Source organism: Diabrotica virgifera, chromosome 1 (genome assembly GCF_917563875.1).
Source record: "Diabrotica virgifera virgifera chromosome 1, PGI_DIABVI_V3a".
Lineage (NCBI taxonomy): Eukaryota > Metazoa > Arthropoda > Insecta > Coleoptera > Chrysomelidae > Diabrotica > Diabrotica virgifera.
In genome coordinates this window covers 19,955,527-19,979,632 of record NC_065443.1, presented here as the reverse complement: position 1 = coordinate 19,979,632, position 24,106 = coordinate 19,955,527, and the positions used below count along the sequence as shown (strand labels likewise).

Here is a 24,106-nt window from a genome sequence, read left to right as displayed (position 1 = left end):
ATTTGTTTATAAACCAAAAAATTGTTTATAATTTTAAAATATTCCTGAGGCCGCTTAAATAGTCCAATTTCAATTCTGTAAAGTACATTAGATAGGTATAGTGTATTTTTATGAAAAAATCATAGTTATTCTTATGCATCATAATTATTGTGGTTATTATAGCGACCGTAAATTTTTAATTAACGTTTTAATTGTTGCTAAACTTTTCATTCCATTTCCATAGACTTCTGGAATTATAATCTATGCAAAAAGGGCTTTTACGTTACCAAGTTATTTAATTATTTATTAACAACTACTTATCTAAAAGTTTAGTTGAAAATTAAAGATTTTGTTGGAAAAACCCGCTTTTTCCGGGGAAAGTTTTCGTCGAAGTAAATCGGAAAAAACACGTCTCTATGCAGAATTTAATTGCGGTGAATTTTTATTTAGGTGTTTTTGGTCTAAAGTTAAAATCTTTGGGGTTATAGAGCAAAAATTTAAAAAAACACGATTTTCGGGCGCCATTTTGTTTATAAAAAAAGTAGCACACTATCTGCGGACTTTGCATATCTATATTATTAATACATACAATAATAAGATTCGATTCCAGCAATAAAATTGCTGGTAAATAACTTTTCCTTGTATTTTGCTAATTAGCCCAGAGTATTAAACAATATGTCAAAGTTACACCAATTTAATGGTTTCTGATAAACAAAATTCTTGTTTTTTTTTGCGTAAATAGACAATGATGACGGTTTTCCACGCGCGAATAATTGCAAATAATTGTAATAAATGGTTAAGAAATAGAAGAGTGGAATGGAATGACCACATAAAAAATAGAGTAGTGAGGACAGCGAGAGACAATTCCCAATAGGAAGACGATCAGTGGGAAGACCACGAAAATGATGAAACGACAACTTACTAGAGGCACATTGAAAAAACAGACAGAGTCATGTTTATACAAAAAGAAGAAGAGGAGGAATAAAAAATTACCTACATGTTCAAGAATTTATACAACTGTGTAGGATATTTTTATTTTTTTGTTGATTTATGAGACCGGAGCACATAAAAACTCTTACATTAACAATAAATTTTCCACACTAGCAGATGTGAAATGGTATTCATAACTTGCAGACGCGACAATATTTATACATCAACAGATTAAGTTTGTCATAAACAAAATATTGTTGTCCGAATAGCAACCTCTTAATTAACGAGCTAGCAGCGAGGTATTTTGGCCCAGCGCCAATTGTGGCCCACCCAAGCATCGGCGCTGATAGCAAAATGAATGTACTTCTGCTGTGTGACAATTTTCCCGATTCACGGGCTGCAAAACGTATTGTTTTTCAAGTTGGTTGATCAACATCTACTCCGGCCATTAAACTTTTTAGCATCCCAGAGAACTTCTTTAAAAAAATAGGAAAACAGTTTTTAAGAAACGCTTTTCTTTAGTTAGGAGTGACTAAAATTAAAAATATTATAAAAAAATCAACTAAAAAGCAAAAAATAAAAAAAAATTCAAACTCGAAGAATTCGAAAACTACTGTTAGACAGACAGATTAAATATACAAAAATCTTACACATGTTAAAAAATTGGAAAATCTAACAACACATTCGTTAAAGAAAATCGTGGGGCGCGAAAAGTAAAAAAGTATCTATCCTCAAACCGTTTATTCGTTGAAGACGCGCCCCACACTTTTTTTAACGAATGTATGAGATTTTTTTATATTTAATCTGTCATAACAGTTTTTTCGAATAATCCTTCGAGTTTGATTTTTTTTATTTTTGGCTTTTTAGTTGATTTTTTTATAATATTTTTAATTTTAGTCACTCGTTACTAAAAAAAGGGTTTCTTAAAAAAATTTTTTTCATATTTTTTTATTTTTTACTTTTTAGTCTTACACTTATTAGAAATTTAAATATATCGTCATGTTTAAAAAAGGATCTACATATATGATAGACACATTTTTTGCATTTATTTCAACATTTGTACGTACATTGTACATTTTCTTTAATTTTTTTATTCTGTAACAGGTACAGCACATAGGTCACAGAAACACACTTGTTTATAAATGACCGTTGACTATGTTTAAGGGTTCGTAACAAACTGAATTATTACGCCAAAACGAATTCTAATGTTAATTATCCCAATTTGGATTTCGCAAATTTAAATCTACTCAAGATGCTATAACTGCTCTCGTAATAACAGTTCAAGTCAACTTCACGGAAAACGCATCTACTGCAGCTGCATTTCTGGATGTATCATCTGCTTTTGACAACATAAATTTGGATATCCTTGAACAAAAGTTATTGTCAGTCGGGATACCTATAGTTATAACATCTTTTTTGAAAACTTTGTACTCAGAGAGATTGACTTACTTAAAAAATCAATGAAAACATTTTTCCTCCTCGACTGTCCAATATAGGCCTGCCGCAAGGAAGCATATTAAGCCCACTTTTATATATTTTATACAACATAGATTTAGAAGGCATTGTTCCAATTAACACCAAAATACTACAATTTGCAGATGATGTTGTACTTTTTTCATCAAACAAATCAATTGATCTTTCAAAAAATAATTTAACAACAGCCATCTCATCAGTACATGCATATTATGAATCAAATGGATTAACGTTATCAGAATCCAAGACAGAAATCTGCTTCTTTTCTAGAAAACATAGAATTCCAGAAAGATATATAAATTGTGGTCAATTCAAATTTCCAATTAAAAACTGTGTCAGATATCTGGGAACTTATTTAGACAGAAAACTTTTGTGGAAAGATCATATACAACATATCATCAAAAAACCGAAAAAGCTATGAATATCCTAAGGGCTTTCTGTAAAACCAACTGGGGTGCAGATCCCAACATTAGTTTAATGTTTTATCGATCTATGATACGGCCACTTTTCGATTATAGCTGTCACTTGTATGAAAACGCTTCGATCGAACACACATTTATCAAAAATTGAAGTACAGAAAAATAAGTTCCTACGCCTGTGCCTTGGGTATCTTAAATCTACACCAATTAATGTAATGGAAATTGAAGCTGTTGAACCTCCATTGAATTTGCGGCGGCAGTATCTTACCGATAAATATATAGCTCGTACCATTAGCAGAGACCAAGTATTTCTCAAAGATATACATAATCTGGCTGTTTTAGATCTGACTAAAAGTTATTGGTTTAAGAAAAAAAGAATGTGTGTGTACTTTGTACGCACGTAAGAAGTTATACTTCTATTATATGGTTATATGATTATAAACGAAATTAATATACTTTTTATTTATATTTTATTTAAATATTAAATTAATTTATACTTACTACTTCTCAAAAATTTTTATTAAAACAATGCCAAAAAACACATTAAAAATGCCACAAATGATTTCTGAACATTAATTGTCGGAAAAATTTTTAACTAAATACGTATTTTCTGAAAATAAAATTATATAATAAATATAGGTACTTACAATCATAAAATGTATAAAAAAATATAAAAAAATAAAAGTTTCTATTGGGATTCGAACCAACTTACCACTCGGCTGGTATTTGCGTTGTATTGGGATTCACCCGCATTAAAACTTCGCCACAGAGACAGCTTGTCATTATGTGCGAAGATCGTCTAACTAAACAGATTAACCTTTTGACATTTTTAACTTATGTAAATCAAATTATTTTGATTTTGAATTGAAATGATTTAGAATTGAAAAAATACAACAAAACATAGAGTAAGAAGACAATATATTAGGTGAATATTAAGGTGTAAAATAAAAGTATTACATACTACTTATGTATTTTGGTAGGTTCAAGGTAGGTATCGGAGCCCGTATAACGACTAATAAATTTCGCAATCACTTGCGTCGTGCCAAGTGGCTATGTTCAAATATCATAACAAAATTTGATCAACTATTTATAAAACACTTACCAGTGAAATATTCTTTAGCTTTGAATAAGCGAGATCTGCGGCACTCATACTAGGCACAGTTTGATGAGCTTTCACATTGGCATGCAACAATCATCTCTTCTATGTAAATAAGTCCAAAAATATAACATGAAAACTATTTAAAAAGGCAGTATAACCATTAACTAACTTTTTGTTTGTTGTTTCTCTTCCTACAAATTTTAAAACGCAACAAGCATACATTATAACCAAACCATGCACAGTCCCACAGCTGCCATATTGGATAATTTTTGTCATGTCATTTGAACATCCAATCAGAACAAAGTTATAATGCGCATGCGCCCGGTCGCTAGGTTTTCCCATATAAAATTTCACCGTCATTACGCCCGTAAAGAAGTATAACTTCAAAAATCTCCACTTGTGGCGAAAAGCTACAGAAATCTTTCTAAATTCAAAAAGGTGCTTTATAAGGGTCATATTCCACCAGTTTATACTGAAAAACCTCAGGTATTGTTCTCAACAAAAATCAAGACAGAATTTCTTAGTGATGTCCAAGGTCCCATGTTTAACGTAGAAATTCAGAAGAGATGGGCTAATTATTATTATTTGTTTACCGACGGCTCAAAAAAAGGAAATAACACAGTATACCAACAGTATTCTGGACAACAACAACAGTATAAATATAAGATACCTGATGAAGCTACCATCTACACAGCCGAAATGCTGGCTTTAAAGTTTGCTCTTTCTCACGTTTTGAAAAAGAAATTGAAGAACTGTGTAATATTTACAGACAGTAAAAGTGCAGTAGAAAGATTATGTTTAACTAATAAATCCAAGCAATTAACTCATCTTGATATAGAGATTTTAAAATTGTACTACGAGGTTTCAAAACTCGGAGGGGCAGTTATTATCGCTTGGATCAAAGGCCATTCAGGGATAAAGGGAAATATAATAGCAGATGCCTTGGCAAAAGAAGCATTATCAAGTGGAGAAAACATAGACATCAACATTCTACCGATATCAGATATAGATGTATGTAGTAAACATTGGCTCAAATTAAAATGGCAATCCAATTATACGGAATCAGAAAGAGAGTCAATCTTTAAACATTGGCAACCCACACTTCTTCAAAAAAGGTGGTTTTCTTCAGAGTCCAACCGAAATTTTATTAAAACTATTAATAGGCTAAGGTCAAATCATGTTCTAACACCTGCAAGAATGCACAAAATGAATCTATCAGACACTCCAAACTGTACTCGTGGTAAATATGGAGATTTAACACATATCTTATTAGAATGTGAAAACGAACAGGGAAATATTGCATATTTTTATGAAGACTTACGAAAACTAAATGTCTGTTTCCCATTTCACATAAATGAACTAATTTTCTCTGGAAACGTAGAAATGTTTAATTGTATTTATCGGTTAGTTAAAAAATGTAAATTCAAACTTTAAACAATATAATGTACTAACCATAGAATTAAGATGAAACTTGTAAGCAATCTGGAAACACATCAATAATGTAATAAATCTTATAATACGAAAAAAAAGAAACAAAAAAAATAAATAAAAAAAATTAACATAAAAAAGAAAAAACAAAATAAAAATTTAAAATTTATATACCATATCAAAAAAAAGTAATATAATGAAATTAAAAAAAAAGACCAAAAATAAAAAATGAAAAAGAAAAAAAAATAAAAAAGATTAAAAAAAAACAGTAACAGTCAAAACAAGTCAAACTTTTTAATTTAATTTATTACTAACTCGAACTCTGATTGTAGATCTGTGAATACAAATTCCAAAATAGTCTGGTCAATTGGCTATGCCAAGGCCATAAAAAAATGTTAATTATAGCACGAAACGTCTCTACCGGTAATTTTTCTAAGACTACGATAAAAACACGAATTTTTTGAATTCGAGTTTTATATAAACAAATATATAAGCGTTCAAAATCGTCGCCGCTTAGGATGTTTATAAACATGATGTACAAATATGAAGAGTAGTCGGAACCGGCAAAAAATTTAAAACTTTATTGTTTATTTATGAAGCATAACGTAAACAATTTACATAAAAGTGAAATTATGTATAGTTCATATAATTAGCCACAATCTGTAAAAGTTTCAAGTTTCTACATTGTAAAAATAAAGAGAATTTAAGCATTTTCAATTAAAATCGTTTTTTATTTAAACAATTAATAAACAAAAACAATCTTTTATTGACTATTCGTGTATTGCTTCCGCGAGTGTGTATGTCTGCAATTTTTTATTAATTTGCATTGAAGAAAAGACAGTCAAATTACGTCTAATAAAGATTTGACATAAACGATTGAACTAAAGAAAAGCGTTTACCTAATAAACAGAACATTCTGTGTTGTGTCGCTGATTGTAATATAATAAATATTTGAATTAAAAAGTAGACTGGGAAAGTTGTATATCTGATGATGATTTAACATTAATTTAGTTTAAGTAAGAAAAACATGCCTGTCCCGTTTATTGTTCAACCCTTTTTGACTTAATATACAACGGCACGGCTTTTTAACTTTTTATTCATTATGAAATATAACATTCCTTGGGCTATCCAAAATAGAGCCAAGTTTCGGTTATGGTCTCACTATTAGTTTTAAAACTACTTTGGGGAATAGAAACTAGTAACATGTGACTAAATCAGGTGATGCAGTGGGCGGTCGATCAATTCGTATCTGAGTATTTGAGATAACCAAAGAAGTTCCTCAAATCGATGAAAACAACATAATGGGGCTGTATAGTACTTATTAATGTGCCTTTTTTTCAGTAATCAGATAAAAAATATTACAGTTTGCATTCTAAAAAATATTTTGTCTCCATTAAGAATTTCATAAAGAGTTTGTACATGTGTATCAAGGGGCTGATGGGTATATAATTTTCTAATTTTAGTAATGTCACTTTTTTTGTCTCACATGAAAATCACTGCATTCTTCCAGTCATTTGGACTCGTGCCCTCGTGTAGGCATTTACGAAACGATTTTCTGCACTACATTTGAGACTTAACTGATTTGAAACGATAATCTAGAAATAATTCCTTTCTTTTTCCATTCTATTATTGAAACAAAAGACCCTATTATCGTCGGAATAATTTCGATAAGCTGTTCTTTCGGGTCAGTTTAAAGATCTGAATCTTTGATCCATTACTATACAGAGAGAAAACTGTGAAGTTTTAGAAACTGGTGGCAACAGCATTTACTATAAAGCCTGATTGGATATTGGATAGAGGTGTATTTAAATCTCGGCATTTATATAAAACAAGAATAATAATTACTATTTGGATATAAACGTTGATATTCTATTGTATCATAAATTGTTAATTAGGTATACCATATTGGTGACCATTTATACAGGGTGTCCCGAAAAGATTGGTCATAAATTATACCACACATTCTGCGGTCAAAAATAGTTCGATTGAACCTAACTTACCTTAGTACAAATGTGCTCATAAAAAAAGTTACAGCCCTTTGAAGTTACAAAATGAAAATCGATTTTTTTCAATATATCGAAAACTATTAGAGATTTTTTATTGAAAATTGACATGTATCATTCTTATGGCAGTAACATCTTAAAACAAAATTATAGTGAAGTTTGTCCACCCCATAAAAATTTTATGGGGGTTTTGTTCCCTTAAACCCCCCCATACTTTTGTATACGTTCCAATTAATTCATTATTGTTTTATCATTAGTTAAACACAACGTTTTTAAAACTTTTTTGACTCTTATTATTTTTTCAATAAGCCAGTTTTTATCGAGATGCGGCTTCTTTTTTAATATATTTACATAAAAATTTTATGGGGGTTTTATTCCTTTAAACCCCCCAAATGTTTGTGTACGTTCCAATTACACTATTATTGTGGTACCATTAGTTAAACACAGTATTTTTAAAACTTTTTTGACTCTTAGTCTTTTTTTGAGAAATCACCTTTTATCGAGATATGGCTTCTTTTTCAAAATATACCTAAAAATGTAAATTATAAATACATTTTCAGATTATTAACAGGTCTCTATAATCGTATTTAACCATATACAAATATGTGGTGGATTCGACAAATATTCAAAATAGGTCGATAAACACTGGCTTATCAAAAAAGTACTAAGAGGCAAAAAAGTTTTAAAAACATTTTGTTTAACTAATGGTGTCACAATATTAATTTAATTGGAACGTACACAAAAGTTTGGGGGGGTTTAAAGGAACAAAACCCCCTTAAAATTTTTATGGGGTGCACAAATTTCACTTTAATTTTTTTTTTAAGATGTTGCTGCCATAATAATGCCACATGTCCATTTTCAATGAAAAATCTCGAAGGGTTTTCGATATATGAAAAAAAATCGATTTTCATTTTGTAACTTCAAAGGGCTGTAACTTTTTTTGTGTGCACTATTGTATTGTTTTATAGGTAAGTGAGGTTCAATCAACATATTTTTGACCCCAGAATCTGTGGTATAATTTATGACCATTCTTTTCGGGACACCCTGTATATCGGTTGTTAATTAAATTTAGATTGAAAATTCCCACTAATTAAAACAAAGAGAATAAAAAAAGATCAGATAGGTACCTATTTAGCTTGTACATTTAGACCAAGACATTTAAAACAAAAATCACCTGAATAAATCGATTTTTAAATAGAGCATCTGGAGATTTTTTTTAACTACAGCAACTTTTTCCATTGCGTTCAGGAAACAACTCTAGAATAGAAAAATGGGTGGAAATACATAACTGTATTTTAAAATGCATCCAAAAGTACATAAATATATCAAAATAAGCATATTAATGGCCAGATTTTGTTACTTGAGAGTTTTTGGCGTCGCTGTACACGAATACGCCATCAGAACCGACCCCCGGAGCATCTGGTACCTAGGATCACTGCTAAGGCATGCCTTCTGGAGGTACGAGGGTTATCGGCAATAAATTGATGCAAGCAGATTACTTGGAGGCTTTTGGAGTCGCTGAACACGAATACGCCATCAAAACCGACCCCCCGGAGTGTCTGGTGCCCAGTGTCATTGCTAAGGCATGTCATCTTCTAGAGTTTCGAGGGCTTTCGGGATTGGTGGGGTTACTAAAACCGAATATGTCATCAGAGCGACACCCGGTGCACCTGGTATCTAGGGTTACATCATCTACAGGAGTTTCGAGTGATTTCGGCAATAAATTGATGCAAACATCTCGTTAGAGGTCGTTAAAGGCATACGTTGGTAGAATATTTACCACCACTCCGTGCGTTTTGATTCAATTCAGTCTTCTTGCAAAGCTTCTTTGATAACGGGTAAACCTAAAAACACGTGTCAGAGGATTGCAAGAGACAGAGATGCAAACAGATTACACGGGGTTTTTTTGGGGATGCTGAATACGAATATGTCATCATAACCGACTCCTGGAGCAACTGGTGCTCACCATCACTGCTAAGGAACGTCATCTACTGGAGTTTCGAAGTTTTTCGCCACTAAATGCATGCAAATTGATTACTAGACGGTTTTTGTAGTGGCGCCAAATAATACGCCATCAGAACTGACTCCCGGAGCACCTGGTGCCCAATGTCATTGCTAAGGCACGTCATCTGGAGGTTCGAGAGTTATCGAAACTAAATTGGTCCAAACAGATTACTTTCGACACGCATTGAAATTGCAAGATAAGCATTTATAAAAGTGGAAAAAATATTTGTTAATCGAGAGCTGGAGTTCAGGATAACAGTCTTAAGATGCCACGTGTTCTCGACTTTGTTGTATGGAATGGAAAGCTGGACACTAAAAGTAGACAATATAAAGAAGTTGGAAGAATTTGAGATGTGGTGCTATAGAAGGATTTTGAAGATACCATAGATCCAATGAGATACGAATGAAGAAGTGTTAAGAAGGCTACAAAAGGATCGGGAGACCTAACGCTAGATGAGAACATCAAAACAAAAAGCTGGAATATTTGGGCCACATTACCAGAGGTGCGATATATGAGATGTTAAGGCTCATAATGCAGGGTAAAAGATCCATAGGTAGAAGCAGAAGTTTCTGGCAGAGAAACTTAAGAGACTGGTATAGTTGCAGCTCAGTAGATCTTTTCAGAGCAGCCGTCAATAAGGTACGGATAGCTGTGATGATAGCCAACTTCCGATAGGAGAAGGAACTACAACAAGAAGAAGAGGTTGCTGTATTTAAAAATCTATTTACTTTGTTCTAAATGCCCTGGTCTATATTCAGCTTGTACATTTACATGACATATAAAGAAATAAAACGGTTAAGCTGTCGTTTAATATAACCTTCGATGAAAAGCTGCAACACCTCCTCACTCCGCCAGTTATCATAAATTACTTTCTAATGGACACAACATGTTTTCAAACAGATTTCGTCTGTGGATTCGCTGTAATTAATTTATGTTATTTTGGCTGCTGTAAACATGGCCAGGAGTGTCAGTGAGCGTCTTACGAGGTTCTTGAAATATTTACTCAAGTTAATCAATTAGAGAGGGAACTGTTCCTCACACAAAGTTTTCTTGGCTTTTTTCCTCTTTTTTATCAATTTTTTATGCCAGTAACAATTGTACATCTAAAGCTTAGTCACAGCTTAGTAAAGAAAATTCTTCAATTTACAAGAATGCTTTCAAGGTCAAAGTGTGGTTTAAACCTACATTTTTCACAAGAATAGTTTATTCCTTTCTTTCTTCTTACTGCATGTTCTCAACATACCTATTAATTTTTCGCTTTATTCCTCCTTTACAAAACTGTTTAACCATAGTTATTTTCCTGTTGATCATCTTTCTGCTAGTGATTTATCGTTTTCTATTTTCACTATAGTATACAGTGTGGGCCCAAGAAAACAGTCCATCTCGATATTTGACAGTAGTCATTAGATTTTAAGGAAATGCCGAAACAGGTCGATTTTTGATCTAAAGGGGACACATTTTTACGGTACATACATCTGTCATTTGTCAACCCCCTCCCTTCCACTTCATCAGTCCTTATTTCTAAATAGGGAATAGGGGTCGTGTGTCAGCTCATTTGAAAGATTATTCAATTCCCTATTCAGTAATATTAATACTGACATAATTATTTATACAGGGTGTCCAAGAAAAAATATTTTGAATTAAATTAATTGACATAAAAAGAAGAATGCGTGTAATTTATTTAACTCAAAATACTGCTGACAGAAAACAGAAAAAAATGTTTATTTGATAAATAAACATTGTTTGTTGCTTACATTCAATATTCAAGCTACCAAGATACAGATGGGCGGCAGATTGAATACTGAAATCAAGCTAAAAGCAATGTTTATTTATCAAAAAACATTTTTTTCTGTTTTGTGACAGTAATTTTGAATTAAATAAATTACATACATGTTTCTTTTTGTGTCAATTAATTGAATTAAACAATTTCATTCTTAGATACCCTGTATAAATAATTATGTTAATGTTCAATTATTAATGTGTAATTAATGTCATAATATATCTTCGTTCTTTGATGTACTCTTGCTGTATAAAACTGAAGCTTGGACGTCAAAAATCAACATTAGGAGGCAGCTGGAGACCTTTGAAAAATGGGTAATGTGCAAGATGCCAAGGCCTAGAATATCATGTAGAAAGGAACTTTAGAGTTTAGAAATACGAGTACGTATAGATATCGAATTTTTTTTGCCAAGTTGAAAATTTTATTTAAAATGTTTATTTCGTACGCGGAAGTTCGTCGCTCAAAATCGTCGCTCGCTTCAAGCATTGATTCTGAAAGAATGGTTAATGCTACACAAAAATTGCCACAAAAATTTTTTTCTAGACACCGTATGAAGAAGAATAAAGAACAATATTTTAATAACACATAACAGACTTACCAGTTGATTTTGATATGCTGTAACAGCCGTAAAGATTGTTTCAGGAAATATAAAGGTTTTGTACTCTTCATTCTCCAAATCCGTTACTGCACCAGCCGTACCTTCCGGTCGTTTCACTAGGTGAATCCTAGGTTGATATTTATGCATTGAGTTTAACACCAGCTAAAACAAGATGTAAAGGCAGTTAAAATTATGGATAAAAATATATATCAAGGTTGGGAAAACGCATCCGGAATTTGCAATTACTCAAGGATTAAGACAAGGTTATGACTCCAATCTTTCTTTTTTTTAGAAAGAGAAGAAAATTTGAATTTCAGAAAATCAATGATCACTTATTTAAGGGTCATTTAGAAGAATATGGTTATGGGAAGAACGTGATGAGCACACATGACTGACAAAAGAAATGCATACAAAATAGAGCTGAGTAGTGAAACGGTACGGTTACAGTAGAAGTGAAGGTGAAAAACATTTTGGCATCGATAACGAGTGGGGAAGGATGGAGAATAAGAACACGAAGGTCATGATTGATACAAACAACCTAAAATTATGATATATGTACTTATGCCAAGGCACAAATAATTAAATAATACAAAATCTGAGAATAACTTGAAGAAATCATTCCTATTTCGAGGCATAATTTTACGAGCTGTATGGTTTTAAAGTGTATCAGTAGGGTGCTAACCTGGCTGTAGAACCCCTCCTCCTTTATCCGGATTTGGGACTGGCAACAAGTCTGTCGAGCTACTCTATCTACCCAACAAAACTACAGGCGGAGTTTTGTTGGGTGTACAAAAAGCAAATAGATTAGCAGGATGTCTTAATGACACTATATGGCGAAACAGACATATTAACACTGAGATGAAGTCAAGAATTTACTTCTGAGTCTGAGATCAGAAACAAGACCCGATACAGCCACAACCAAAGGACTACTGGAAACGACAGTAATGAGGGTACTTATAAGAATTACAGGAAATACAGAGGAGTGAGAACATTACATAACACAAATGTAAAGTACAGTGTATAAACGAATGGACGCTAAATACGAAAAAGAATAGAATAATTACATAAAGAGAATGGGGGAGACACGAGTGGTAAAAATAGCAAGAGATAAATCACCAATCGATAAATGAAGTATCGCCCGACAGCGCAAAAGTTGGAGTGACAACCTTCCATAGAGGTACCAAGAAGAGAAAGAAGAAGAAGAACTTGAAGAAAGTAGGTATCTTGAACAGAAGAACAGAAACAGGAAATAGAAGATGATTAAGTATTTTCAAAATCTGTATCTGTAGAATTTGTATCTGTAGAAATAACTTACAGGCACACAAACATAACTTTTTTCTCTATGCCTAAAAAGCCTGTTGTACTCTGTAAATGAACAAAATTTCATATCAAGACCCAGCTCACTAAATGAAAACTCATTTATTGAAGTCATATTCTTTTTTTCCTTCAGCCTGATATTGAAATCTACTCCTGTACAAAGGCCTCCCCATAGGTTTTCAAGGTTTTCACTGTTCTCTGTTTTGATGCCAGTTTCTTTCGACAATTACTTTTATTTTTGTTTAAAATTTGCCTATGTGTAATGGTCAGTAATATCTCTTGTAAACAGTTGAAATCTCTCAAAAAGTACGGCTCAGAATATTTTCTATGCAGATACTAACATAAGAATGGCTCTATAGTTCTTACAATCAAGTTCATAACTCTTTTTATGCGAGCATCATCATCATAGTCATTAACGTCTTAGCAGATGTGTTGTGATTCATCATTGAGCTTCAGCAGCTCGGATAGTTTGATTAACGATATTTCTCCGCTAGTCGCAGCCATCTGCTACATATACTGTCCCAGTATACTGTTTGTTGAGAAGCTTTTTTGTAATGTTTGCCCATCGCTTTGGAGATCTGCCGCATTGGCGTTGATTCTGAGGCCTTCCTTGGACCGCCAATCGCTCCATTTTCCAAAGAACTAAAATTTTAAAATAAACAGTACTAGAGAGACGATGATTAAGTTTAATTTCATTTATAACAGAGACATTTCTGCAGCGAGCCGTGCATGCAATTCGAAGCATGTTCGCATTTTAAAGCAAGCATATTATTGCCTTTAGCCAATTATCTGGTAATAATTCATTTTGCGATGGTATAAGTACTATCAACTAATGGATTACTGCCAAAAGATGGTCAGTCACATTCACTTCAATATAAATGATCTAGTGGATCGATAGTTTAAATCTTAGTCATGAAACAACAAGGATAATGTAGTAGTGTAAAATCTAGAGGATCTCTTACTTAGACTAGAATACAATATTTGTATTGGATAGATCTCTGCCTGAGCACTACGGCAAGAGATGGGACCTTGCAGCTTGGTGTTACTCACTTCATACATCTCTACAAGACAAGCTTGTACGCTTCAAAAACCGGAAAATAGATAGAAAACATTTGAAGCAGATACTTACATGACCATGTTTGTCCATTTCATTATTGGTTAACTTGATTTTTTCGAAAGACACGACTTGTTTCCTGAGCTGTTCTCCAGAGAAGGGTGAATCGGGGTGCGAGCAGGTTCTGCATGGAGCAGGAGGATCAGCCTTCCCCGCTACTAACCACGACGATCTATGGTAAGCGTACCGGTATCTTTTATTATCTACAGGAACTATATCTAGCAGTACGGCATATTTTTGTTCGTTTCGAATTCCAGTGAAAGAAACTCTAACGGTAGGAAACATGCGCCTGCAATAAAAAATATTTATTGTTAAAATAAATTAATAATAATCAACCAAATGATAAAACAAACAATAATAACGTACGTCCTAAAAGGATTGGTCCAAAATTCATTGGTTTTAATTTTAACGCAAAAACAAAATACAATCAAGTTGCCTTTAGAAACAAAAGTTTATTTGCTTTGTTTGCTATCAGTTGAGATTTATTTTTCATTTTGAAGTGTCCACTCTAAAATATCGTATATATTAGAAAAAAGAAAAAATATCTAAAAGTTGGTTGCGCTGGTAGTCAAAGCTGAAATCTGTCGAATACTTCAAATGGAAAAGTTTTTTCGCAGAACCATGTACACGCCACTGTATGTTTGACACGCCACTTTTAAAAGGATTACTTTTTCCAACTTTCACTATCTCACTTTTCAGCTGCTTCGCTGCTTGGTTTCTTGTAAGGCCATCATTATTATATTATAACCTATATTATATAAATTTCTAATGCTCATGTTCCTCGTAGATCCCTCTTACGTTCGTTGTTCCTACTTTCAATCCATTTTTAATGTGTATGTTTCCTTTTTTTCTATCTTCTTTTTGTTTCGTCTTTTTGCATGTGCTGTTTACTATTTATTAGTTTTTTATCTCCCTTGTGAAGCTTCCCATGTTTTTTTCGTATCAATAATCCTTTTGTTCATCCTATCTCTCTTCTCTACCGTATACTGTTAACTTTTTCTATCCTATTCTTTCCATTTTCCGTTTTTTCTTTCTGCTTTCGGCACTTTGCTAATTTTTTTCTGTATTCATTTTTCTTTCATCATAAACGAATATTCGGATACAGGATGAACTACAAAAGAAAATTACAATTTTCCCATATTTTTTAAATGTAAAACTATATATTTTATATATTCAAAATATTCCAGCAAAGCAATCCTTTACCCAAACTGATTACTTCCAAAATATTTGTTCAAATTTCGGGAATAACTTCTTCTTTTTTTTGTTTGACATTTGCGTTTATTAAGGTCATAAATTGTTAAAAATATCCTAATTCTTTGCGATACCATAAAAATTGGAACGTTTAGGCTACATTAAACACAAAAGTTATTATTCACAAAACTTACCTAAACATAAAAGATCTATAAACTAATAGTTATAGGTATTTTGCGCGAGCATTAAAAATAATAAATATAAAAACCGAAATTAAAAAGGTAGGTTGAAAGTACAAATAAAAAAAGTAATAATCTTCTGGAAATAATATCTAGTTAGGTCCTCACCCTCACACCTAATGTTTCGAAAATTCAATAAACTTTGGCGGCTTAATCGCCTTCTCAACTGTTGTACCTTAAATGGCCTTTAATTAACCCTAAGTTATCATTTCCTAAAAAGTGAACTCTCCGAAACCCATAATTGAATCCGAACATGTTGCATCCGTAACGACACCTTTCGATGATAAATATATTTCAAAGCGGTTATACATCAGTAAATTTTCGAGACCCACAATAACCCAGTCAATTTTGGCAGCAATTAAAATACTACGAGAAACACACTAAAATACTCTACAAAAATAGATATAACAATAAAAATAAAATAAAAATTGTATTTTTAATTCAGTTGCAATGCGAAGGCAAAACAATCTTACTTTTCAATTAGAATACGGAGCGCAGTCCAGTCCCTTGAATCGCGATTTTCGGCTCTTATTGAAGCCTCATCGGAAAGAACGTAGGCTTGTTCTCCATATCCCAATTGATCCGTACTGAGAGGTTTTCCCACCCATTGCAACTCCTTATAGATATAACAGTTTGTAAATTTACATTTTGATTTCTATTTTTAGAATAATTGAACACTATTGAAAAATAATGCTATTTTTTATCTTTCTTCTCTCTCTCTAGTTCCATCCGTCCTTGTGGAGTATTGGGTGCTTACCCATTCCTTGGCCAAAAGGGTAAGAATGCTGACTGGTCGGTTCAGCGTATTTTCTTTTGTGTTTATTCTCTGGATAAACTGTGTACTAGTTTCTTCCGTTCTCTTCTATTTTTTGTTCTGTTTTTGACTTAACCCCATTCTAGTCCAATTTTTTCGTGTTCTCTCGTTGTAGTTCTTTTCCAGCTGTTGTTTGGTCTTCCTCTCTTTTTTTTCCTCTGGTTGATAATCAAGTGCTTGTCTTCCGTTTTTCCTTGACTATAGTAAATATTATGTTAGTTTGCTTTGTTTTCCCCATAGTTTTTTGTATAAATTATTCTGTTGGAAAAGTATATTTTCAGTATTTTTCTTAGAGATTTGTTTACAAAAGTTTGCAATTTTTCAATTGAACTGTCCTGTTTCCATGCTTGACTCTGCTCCGTAGTTTGTCAGTATACTTTTGATTAAACTATTAAAGATTTTAATTTTTGTTTCGTTTGTTCGCCAAATTCTATTTAAAGCATTGAATGCATGTTGAGTCTTTATTACTATATGTGAACTTGTCTACCTCTTCTATTTCCTTACCGTTTATCATTATTTTATTATTTGAGTGACTGAGAGTTACTATTGTTTTAGAGTTTGGTTTTATCTGCGTTTATTCGGTGTCCGATCGTGTCTGAGTATTATGTCAATTTGTAAATTTTTGTTTGCATATTAGTCCAGAAAGCCACTGCGCATCCGCTAGGAAAAATATTCTAATTCGGATTTTTTGCACAATCTTACTCAAAAAGGACTCCTTTTAGCAAATTTACATGTTGCCAGGACCAAAAGGTGGTCAAAAATTTTTTAAACGTTTTTTTTTTGTTTTTTTCCTAAAATTATTTTTGTTGCATGGAAGATAGTTTTTTTAGGTTTTTTGGATCATTCCAAACAGAAAAGGTCTTTGGTGACTTTTCTCTAAAAATGATAGTTTTTGACATATAAGCGATTAAAAATTGAAAAATTGCGAAATCGGCTATTTTTAACCCTCAAAAACTATGTGAAAAACTTAAAATTTGAATGTTGCCAAGGTAGGTAGATATTCTTTAAACATCGATTCATGAAATCCCGAAGAGTTTTTTGCAATACAATATTCAAACTCCTTTGTTTTCTAATTGATAATCAAGCGTGCGCGACACTATTTTCCACCGACAGGTAGGTGCAAATGAAAGGAATAAATTCGTTATTTCGTAAACCGGCGAATTTATGGAAAAATCCCGAAACAGGTCGATTTGTATTTTTAAGTTATGATATTATGGCATATATGGTATACTAGTGACGTCATCCATCTGGGCGTGATGACGTAATCGATGATTTTCTTAAATGAGAATAGGGGTCGTGTGCTAGCTCATTTGAAAGGTTCTTCAATTATATATATAATTATATTCTCTATTCATTAATATAAACATTTATATAATTATTTATACAGGGTGTCGTTCTACTTCTTTTTTTGTCAAATAATTTAATTTAATAAAAATTTTTGGGCACCCTGTATAAATAATTATGTAAATGTTTATATTACTGAATAGAGAATTGAAGAGCCTTTCAGATGAGCTACCACACGACCCCTATTCTCATTTAAAAAAATAATCAATTACGTCATCACGCCCAGATGGATGACGTCACTAGTATACCATACATGCCACAATATCATAACTTAAAAATTCAAATCGACCTGTTTCGGGATTTTTCTTTAAATTCGCCGGTTTACGAAATAACGAATTTATTCCTTTCATTTGCACCATACTGTCGGTGGAAAATAGTGTCGCGCACGCTTGATTATCAATTAAAAAACAAAGGAGTTTTGAATATTGTATTGCAAAAAACTCTTCGGGATTTCATGAATCGATGTTTAAAGAATATCTACCTACCTTGGCAACATTCAAATTTTAAGTTTTTCACATAGTTTTTGAGGGTTAATAATGGCCGATTTCGCAATTTTTCAATTTTTAATCGCTTATATGTCAAAAACTATAATTTTTAGAGAAAAGTCACTAAAAACCTTTTCTGTTTGGAATGATCTAACAAACCTAAAAAAACTTTGTTCGATGCAAAAAAAAAATATTTTAGGAAAAAAAACAAAAAAAAACATTTAAAAAATTTTTGACCACCTTTTGGTCCTGGCAACATGCAAATTTGTTAAAAGGAGTCCTTTTTGAGTAAGATTGTGCAAAAAATCCGAATTAGAATATTTTTCCTAGCGGATGCGCAGTGGCTTTCTGGACTATATGATTTTGTTCCGTTGTCAGTTATTTTTTTAATTTCTAAAACTTTTTTATTCGAAAACTTCTCGCAAGACTCGAAGAACTAAAACTATTACTATTGTTCTGATAGCTATTTCCTTGTGGCATCTTAATGCCACTTACAATATTATTGGGAATGAGCCATGATCTTACTTTGAAATAAGCTTCTTTTGATGCCTCGATTTTCACTACAGACATGTGTTCTGATTAGTTTCAAAGTCTTCTCTTCTTCTTCTTAGTTCAGTCCCGATTCGTTAATTACTGGCACTCAGTAGTAAGACTTTTATACTATATCTTGTTTTTACATTAAACTCAGATAAATCCTGTAACCTCAACGAAGTCCCACAGTTATTTTCTTATTGGTAGTTTATCATCTCTTCTGGTGCAATATTCAGTTGCAGTGGATTTCTGCCTCGCAGAAATGCCATCACTTAAAAGATTGCAATGACATATATGATATGTAGTCCTTGACAGTCCTTTCTTCCATTTCGCATTTTCTGCACCATGGTTCTTTCACATTACCTAGTTTTTTAAACGATATCTTAAACGCATTTTAGTGACTGTTTTATTCTCTCGTTTATTGAGGTTCATCAAATTTTTTATGAGTACGTATTCTTGATTTTTTTCTTAGTCTGTATTTGCCCTTGAGTGGATCTCCATTTTTTTTTATTCCTTATTAACTAGTTCTGCACCTCGTTTATTGTAATATCTTCAGTGTTGTCAACGAAAGGTTCTTAATCCACAAAGGTCTCTCTCGAGCCTTCTTTTTCAAACATATCTGCTCGTTTATTCCTAAGCACTTCTTCATGATCGGCACTCAGATTGGCAATGGCTTATGATGCTTTATTATCTTTTGCTAACTTGTTGAGGCGATCTTTATAGTTCCTTGCCAGTTTTGATTTGGTGAGTGGGGTCTTTACTGCCAGAAGTACTCTCACTAATAACTATGTGGCTGTTCAATATCTGGATGGTAATAAAGCCGACGGCCGACATAGATAATTCCATCGAAAGGACAGCTGTGAATCCTCTGATAGCCTCTAAATCTGCCGTTTCTGTACAATTCAAAGATCCTGTTATATTTAGAAGCGTCTTTGTAGGACGATGAGAAAGGTCGTACAAGTTTGCAAGACGTCTTTTTTCGCCAAAGAATATAAGTAACTCTCGGTAGCATCACTGATGTGTATATCGAATAGATTATCTTTAGTTTCAACTCCCAGGTTTTACCTACAACAGAAAGGTTGCATAGCTCTGTTGGTTTTATTGTTAATATTAACTCTCCAATTGAGTTTTAAATCCAGCGTTACCCCTAGATAATTGACCTCATTGGTACTCTCTAGTTCTTCCCGAAATTATTTGCTATCTCACCATTGCTTACAGCAATGGTACAACCTTATCGAAACGTATAGATTCTCATATAGAATTTACTATGTAATCATGCTCAGCATAAAACAATATTTTTGTAGGTATATCATATATCACTATATATAAATGGATGGGTTAAAATCATACGGATGGATGTACAGATCGATACAGATCGATCAACATACTCAAATAAAAACAGTACTTTGTGCCGATGAATCAAATACAGAGACACTGATCACAAAATTGACAGGTTTTAAAAATAAAAATAATAAAAATGTATACCATGTATATTGGCCCATTTATTGGCCCATAAAGTTTTTCAATTAAAAATCTTTTAAAAATATTTAATTTACAAATATTTTTATTAGGTTGAAAAACTTAGTCTTTTATTTAGCAGATGCCGCTAGGCACCTACTACCATCTCGTCAGTTGCGGTGGGAGATGGATATGTCGAAGATTTTTACCTGGCCCAGAGAAAAGCAGCCTATGCAGTCTCTGATGAACCTCTAACAAGAGGTGAAATCGTCGATAAGGGTGCTGGCTGCACTCTCTGATCTGAGTAAAAATTAAGACAGTTTTGGTTTCGCACCGCAATTCAATGAATAAAAATGGTATACATTTTTATTTTTATATTAGTATTACTCCTATAGAGTAACTAGGTCCATTTTCCGTTGGAACTTTACCACGCTGCAGACGGGGGTTGTGAATTGCATAGTGTAGAATTCCTTCCCTTTAGTCTTCACTGCAGCATCCATTTGGCTTGCATATTGTAGAAGCCTTGGAGGTTGTCACCAGGAAATGGGCCAATAAAGTTTTTCAATTAAAAATCTTTTAAACATATTTAATTTACAAATATTTTTATTAGGTTGAAAAACTTAGTCTTTTGACAGGTTTTAGTATATATGCCGAACGATTCACAGAACCTTGAACAACAGGATAAGAAAACATATAGGTACTAATAACAATTTATAGGCCAATAACCACATTTTACCTGTTATATGGATGTAAAACCTTGATCTGAGTTGATAGAGAGCAAAATGAAGACGTAAGATAAAACTGATCATGTACGTGGTGAATAAGAAAATAAAAGCATACAGAAAAAATTAATGAAAATCGACTAACTAAATAAATACTAAATTAGAGATTAAAAACAAAAAGGGTGACACAGAAATTCATAGAGGAGGCGAGGAAACGATATTATATAACAAAAATATAATCTTGAATATCGGTGAGCAAGCATATTACCACAATAAGACACATTAGATGAACCAGATATTTTTTTAATTAAAACCAAATGAATTTAAAGGAAATTCGGGAAGATCTCCTACCAAATCTGCAACCTGGATGTTTTTTGAGGACGCCTATGTTCAGCAGTAGACTGATGACGACACAAGTTTGATTTTTTCATTGACACAGTTATGATTGTTATGATTTTCCAAATATTTAAAATGTTATTTAAGTACGTAGTCGAATATTTAAAAGTTTCAATATACTTAAAACTACTTTTGACTTTAAAAATACAAAATTACGTCTATAAATTTTAATTTAAATAAAACATTATTCAATTGTTACGCTTTGTTTTCCATTTTTCTTTTATTTTTTTACTCTTTTCAAATCTCCTCTTTAGATTTCTAGTTAAAATGATTTTTATTCAAGCTGCGACCACACATTGACCGTACTATCAATAATTTGGCAGCTTTATAAAAGCCAACTCAGTTAATCATAACCCTCGAAAATTTATTGTGTTACGTTGTCATAATTTTTATTTATGTGTAAGGGCCCACCCTTGTCTTTCCTTCGGAAGCCAGTTATCAACGTGGTTTTTTGCCTTAAAAATATGTTTTAATTATACCCCTTACCTTTTCGTTCACGCAGTTTCTGACAAGCGTTTCCGAAATACCGATAGGTTAATAGATTTTAATAGATTTTTGTATTTTATATAATAACAATAATTATATTAATATATTACCTATAAAGCTTTTTTCCTACATATATCTTTATTTAGTGCGTAATTATTTAAAACAATAATTTTTGTCCTCGCCCTATATTTAAAGACCCCTTATTGCATAAATTTCTAAAATTGCTATTGGAAAAATAGTTGGAGATAAAAAATCGTTTAAAAAATGTAGTTTAATGTAAATTAATGTATAAATAATAATGTAAACGTATTTCTAAAATATTTTTTTCTACAACCGTGTTAAAAATGCAATTTTTAGCACTCCATAGGAGCGTTAAAAATGCTACTTTAAAGCACTAGTGCCTTAAAATTTTTAAGGCACTGCAGTTAAAAGTGAATTGTCCAATTGTGAAACGTCAAAATATTAATATTTCATTATTAACATTAATATTAATAGTGCAACTTGCGCAATTTGAAAAAGGTGGTTCAAAAGGTTTTTTAAAATTTAATTTAAACTGTATTATTGCATTTTTAACACGTTTGTAGAAAAAAACTAATAAAATTTGTTAGAATATACAACAATAAAAGTAAGATGTTATTCTATAGTTGTTATTATTTACGTATTGACGTTTTTGTAGATATTGTCCTGTAATTGAGAATGAATAAATTATAATTGTTGATATATAAGACGTTTGTAGAAAAAATATTGTATGATATACGTGTTAAAAAGTACATTTTTAAGGCACTCGTGTGAATTGCACTTTTCATAACTTTCACATGCGTGCCTTAAAATTGTACTTTTAACACTTATATCATATCATAAATAACTATCAAGTTAATATGTAGTTTTGATTCCTATACACCCTAGTTCTGACCCTGGTGAAAAAAGAATACCGAATACCTTCTTCTTATTTTTCTTTTATATAGGCAGTAGTTCCTGTTTTTCCTCAACGGTGCCTTTTATTCTGCCCCTAAATTGTCGTTCTATCTGTTCCTGGGGCGTCCTATACTTCTTTTGATTAACGGTGAATTGTCCCTGGCTATTCTTACGATCCTTCATTCAGACATCCTGCTTATGTATTGATTCCGCTCTTCTTTTCTGTTCTTTACCCAGGTATTTTTATATTGTCTACCCCACACATGCGTCTGATTTCCTCACTTCTTACCCTGTCCTGTAGTCCTTTTCCAGCAATCCTTCTTAAGATCTTCATTTAGTTGGTCTCCATATTTCTTTGTGTTTTGCTTGTGTCTGGTCTTGTTTCGGTCGTGTAAGGCATAACTACCTAATAACTGACATTACCATAATAGATTAAAAAAATATTACTTCAGTCATTAACTTGGTAAAAAGATGGTATTCGAAAAGGCAAGTCAACTAACGACAACGTTTTTATTACAAACAAATTATTGAAAAACGAAGATAATTTAACCTAGGACCCCATATGGCATTTAAAGAATTTGAAGAAGTCTTCAAACCACAAACCACAAACAAAATTTGTCTATCCGCGTGTTTATGCGGGGTTGGCTTGCCTTATTAAAAAATAAATAAAAATACAGAAAGATGGGCCTGGAAATAAACATGAAGAAAAGAATTAATAGAAATTAAAAGAACGCAGAATTTTAAATATTTGGGATTTATAATGTCGAAAAATGCAACAAGAGAAGAAAAGATAAAAAAAGAATGTGTGTACTTTGTACGCACGTAAGAAGTTCTACTTCTATTATTATGATTTCAACGAAATTAATATACTTTAACAGGTTATTTGTATTTTATTTAAATATTAAACTAACTTTCTTTACCTACCATTTTTTTTAATAAAACGATACCAACAATATAAAAAAAAAAGAATACGAATCTTCCGGGATTTGAACCCGGGACCTCTTGATCTTCGGTCACACACTCTACCACTGAGCTACATTCCTTTTGCTTTGACAGGTTACAAGATTTCTCATACATACTGGTAAATTTAATAGACCAAGTGAAGTATACAAAAATACTTTAAATATACTTACTATTATTATAAAATATCTTATTCCCGAGGAAGACAAATCCAAACACACAAAAATTATAACAAATAATACATTTACTAAGAACATTAATATATCCTTTTATATGATATAATATGACTTATTTGCGCTGACAGCGCTGATACATACATATCTTGAAAGATTAGCAACGTAATACATACTGTCTGTGTGCGCATGCGCCCGGCATTATAAAATTTCACTCTCGATCGTAAAGAAGTATAACTTCAAAAAT

The 24,106-nt window shown here is 32.2% G+C and overlaps 1 protein-coding gene across 2 annotated transcripts in view; it reads right to left on the bottom strand.

Moving 5' to 3' along the window:
• LOC114324607 (T-box transcription factor TBX20-like) overlaps positions 1-24,106 on the bottom strand; it is a 227,211-nt gene that overhangs the window by 51,630 nt on the left and 151,475 nt on the right. For both annotated transcript variants that reach the window (XM_050655194.1, XM_050655195.1), the window contains exons 3-4: positions 14,161-14,434; positions 11,715-11,876 (exon numbers count right to left, since the gene is read on the bottom strand). In XM_050655194.1, coding sequence (XP_050511151.1) covers positions 11,715-11,876; positions 14,161-14,434 — 436 coding nt within the window. The remainder of the gene's footprint in view (positions 1-11,714; positions 11,877-14,160; positions 14,435-24,106) is intronic.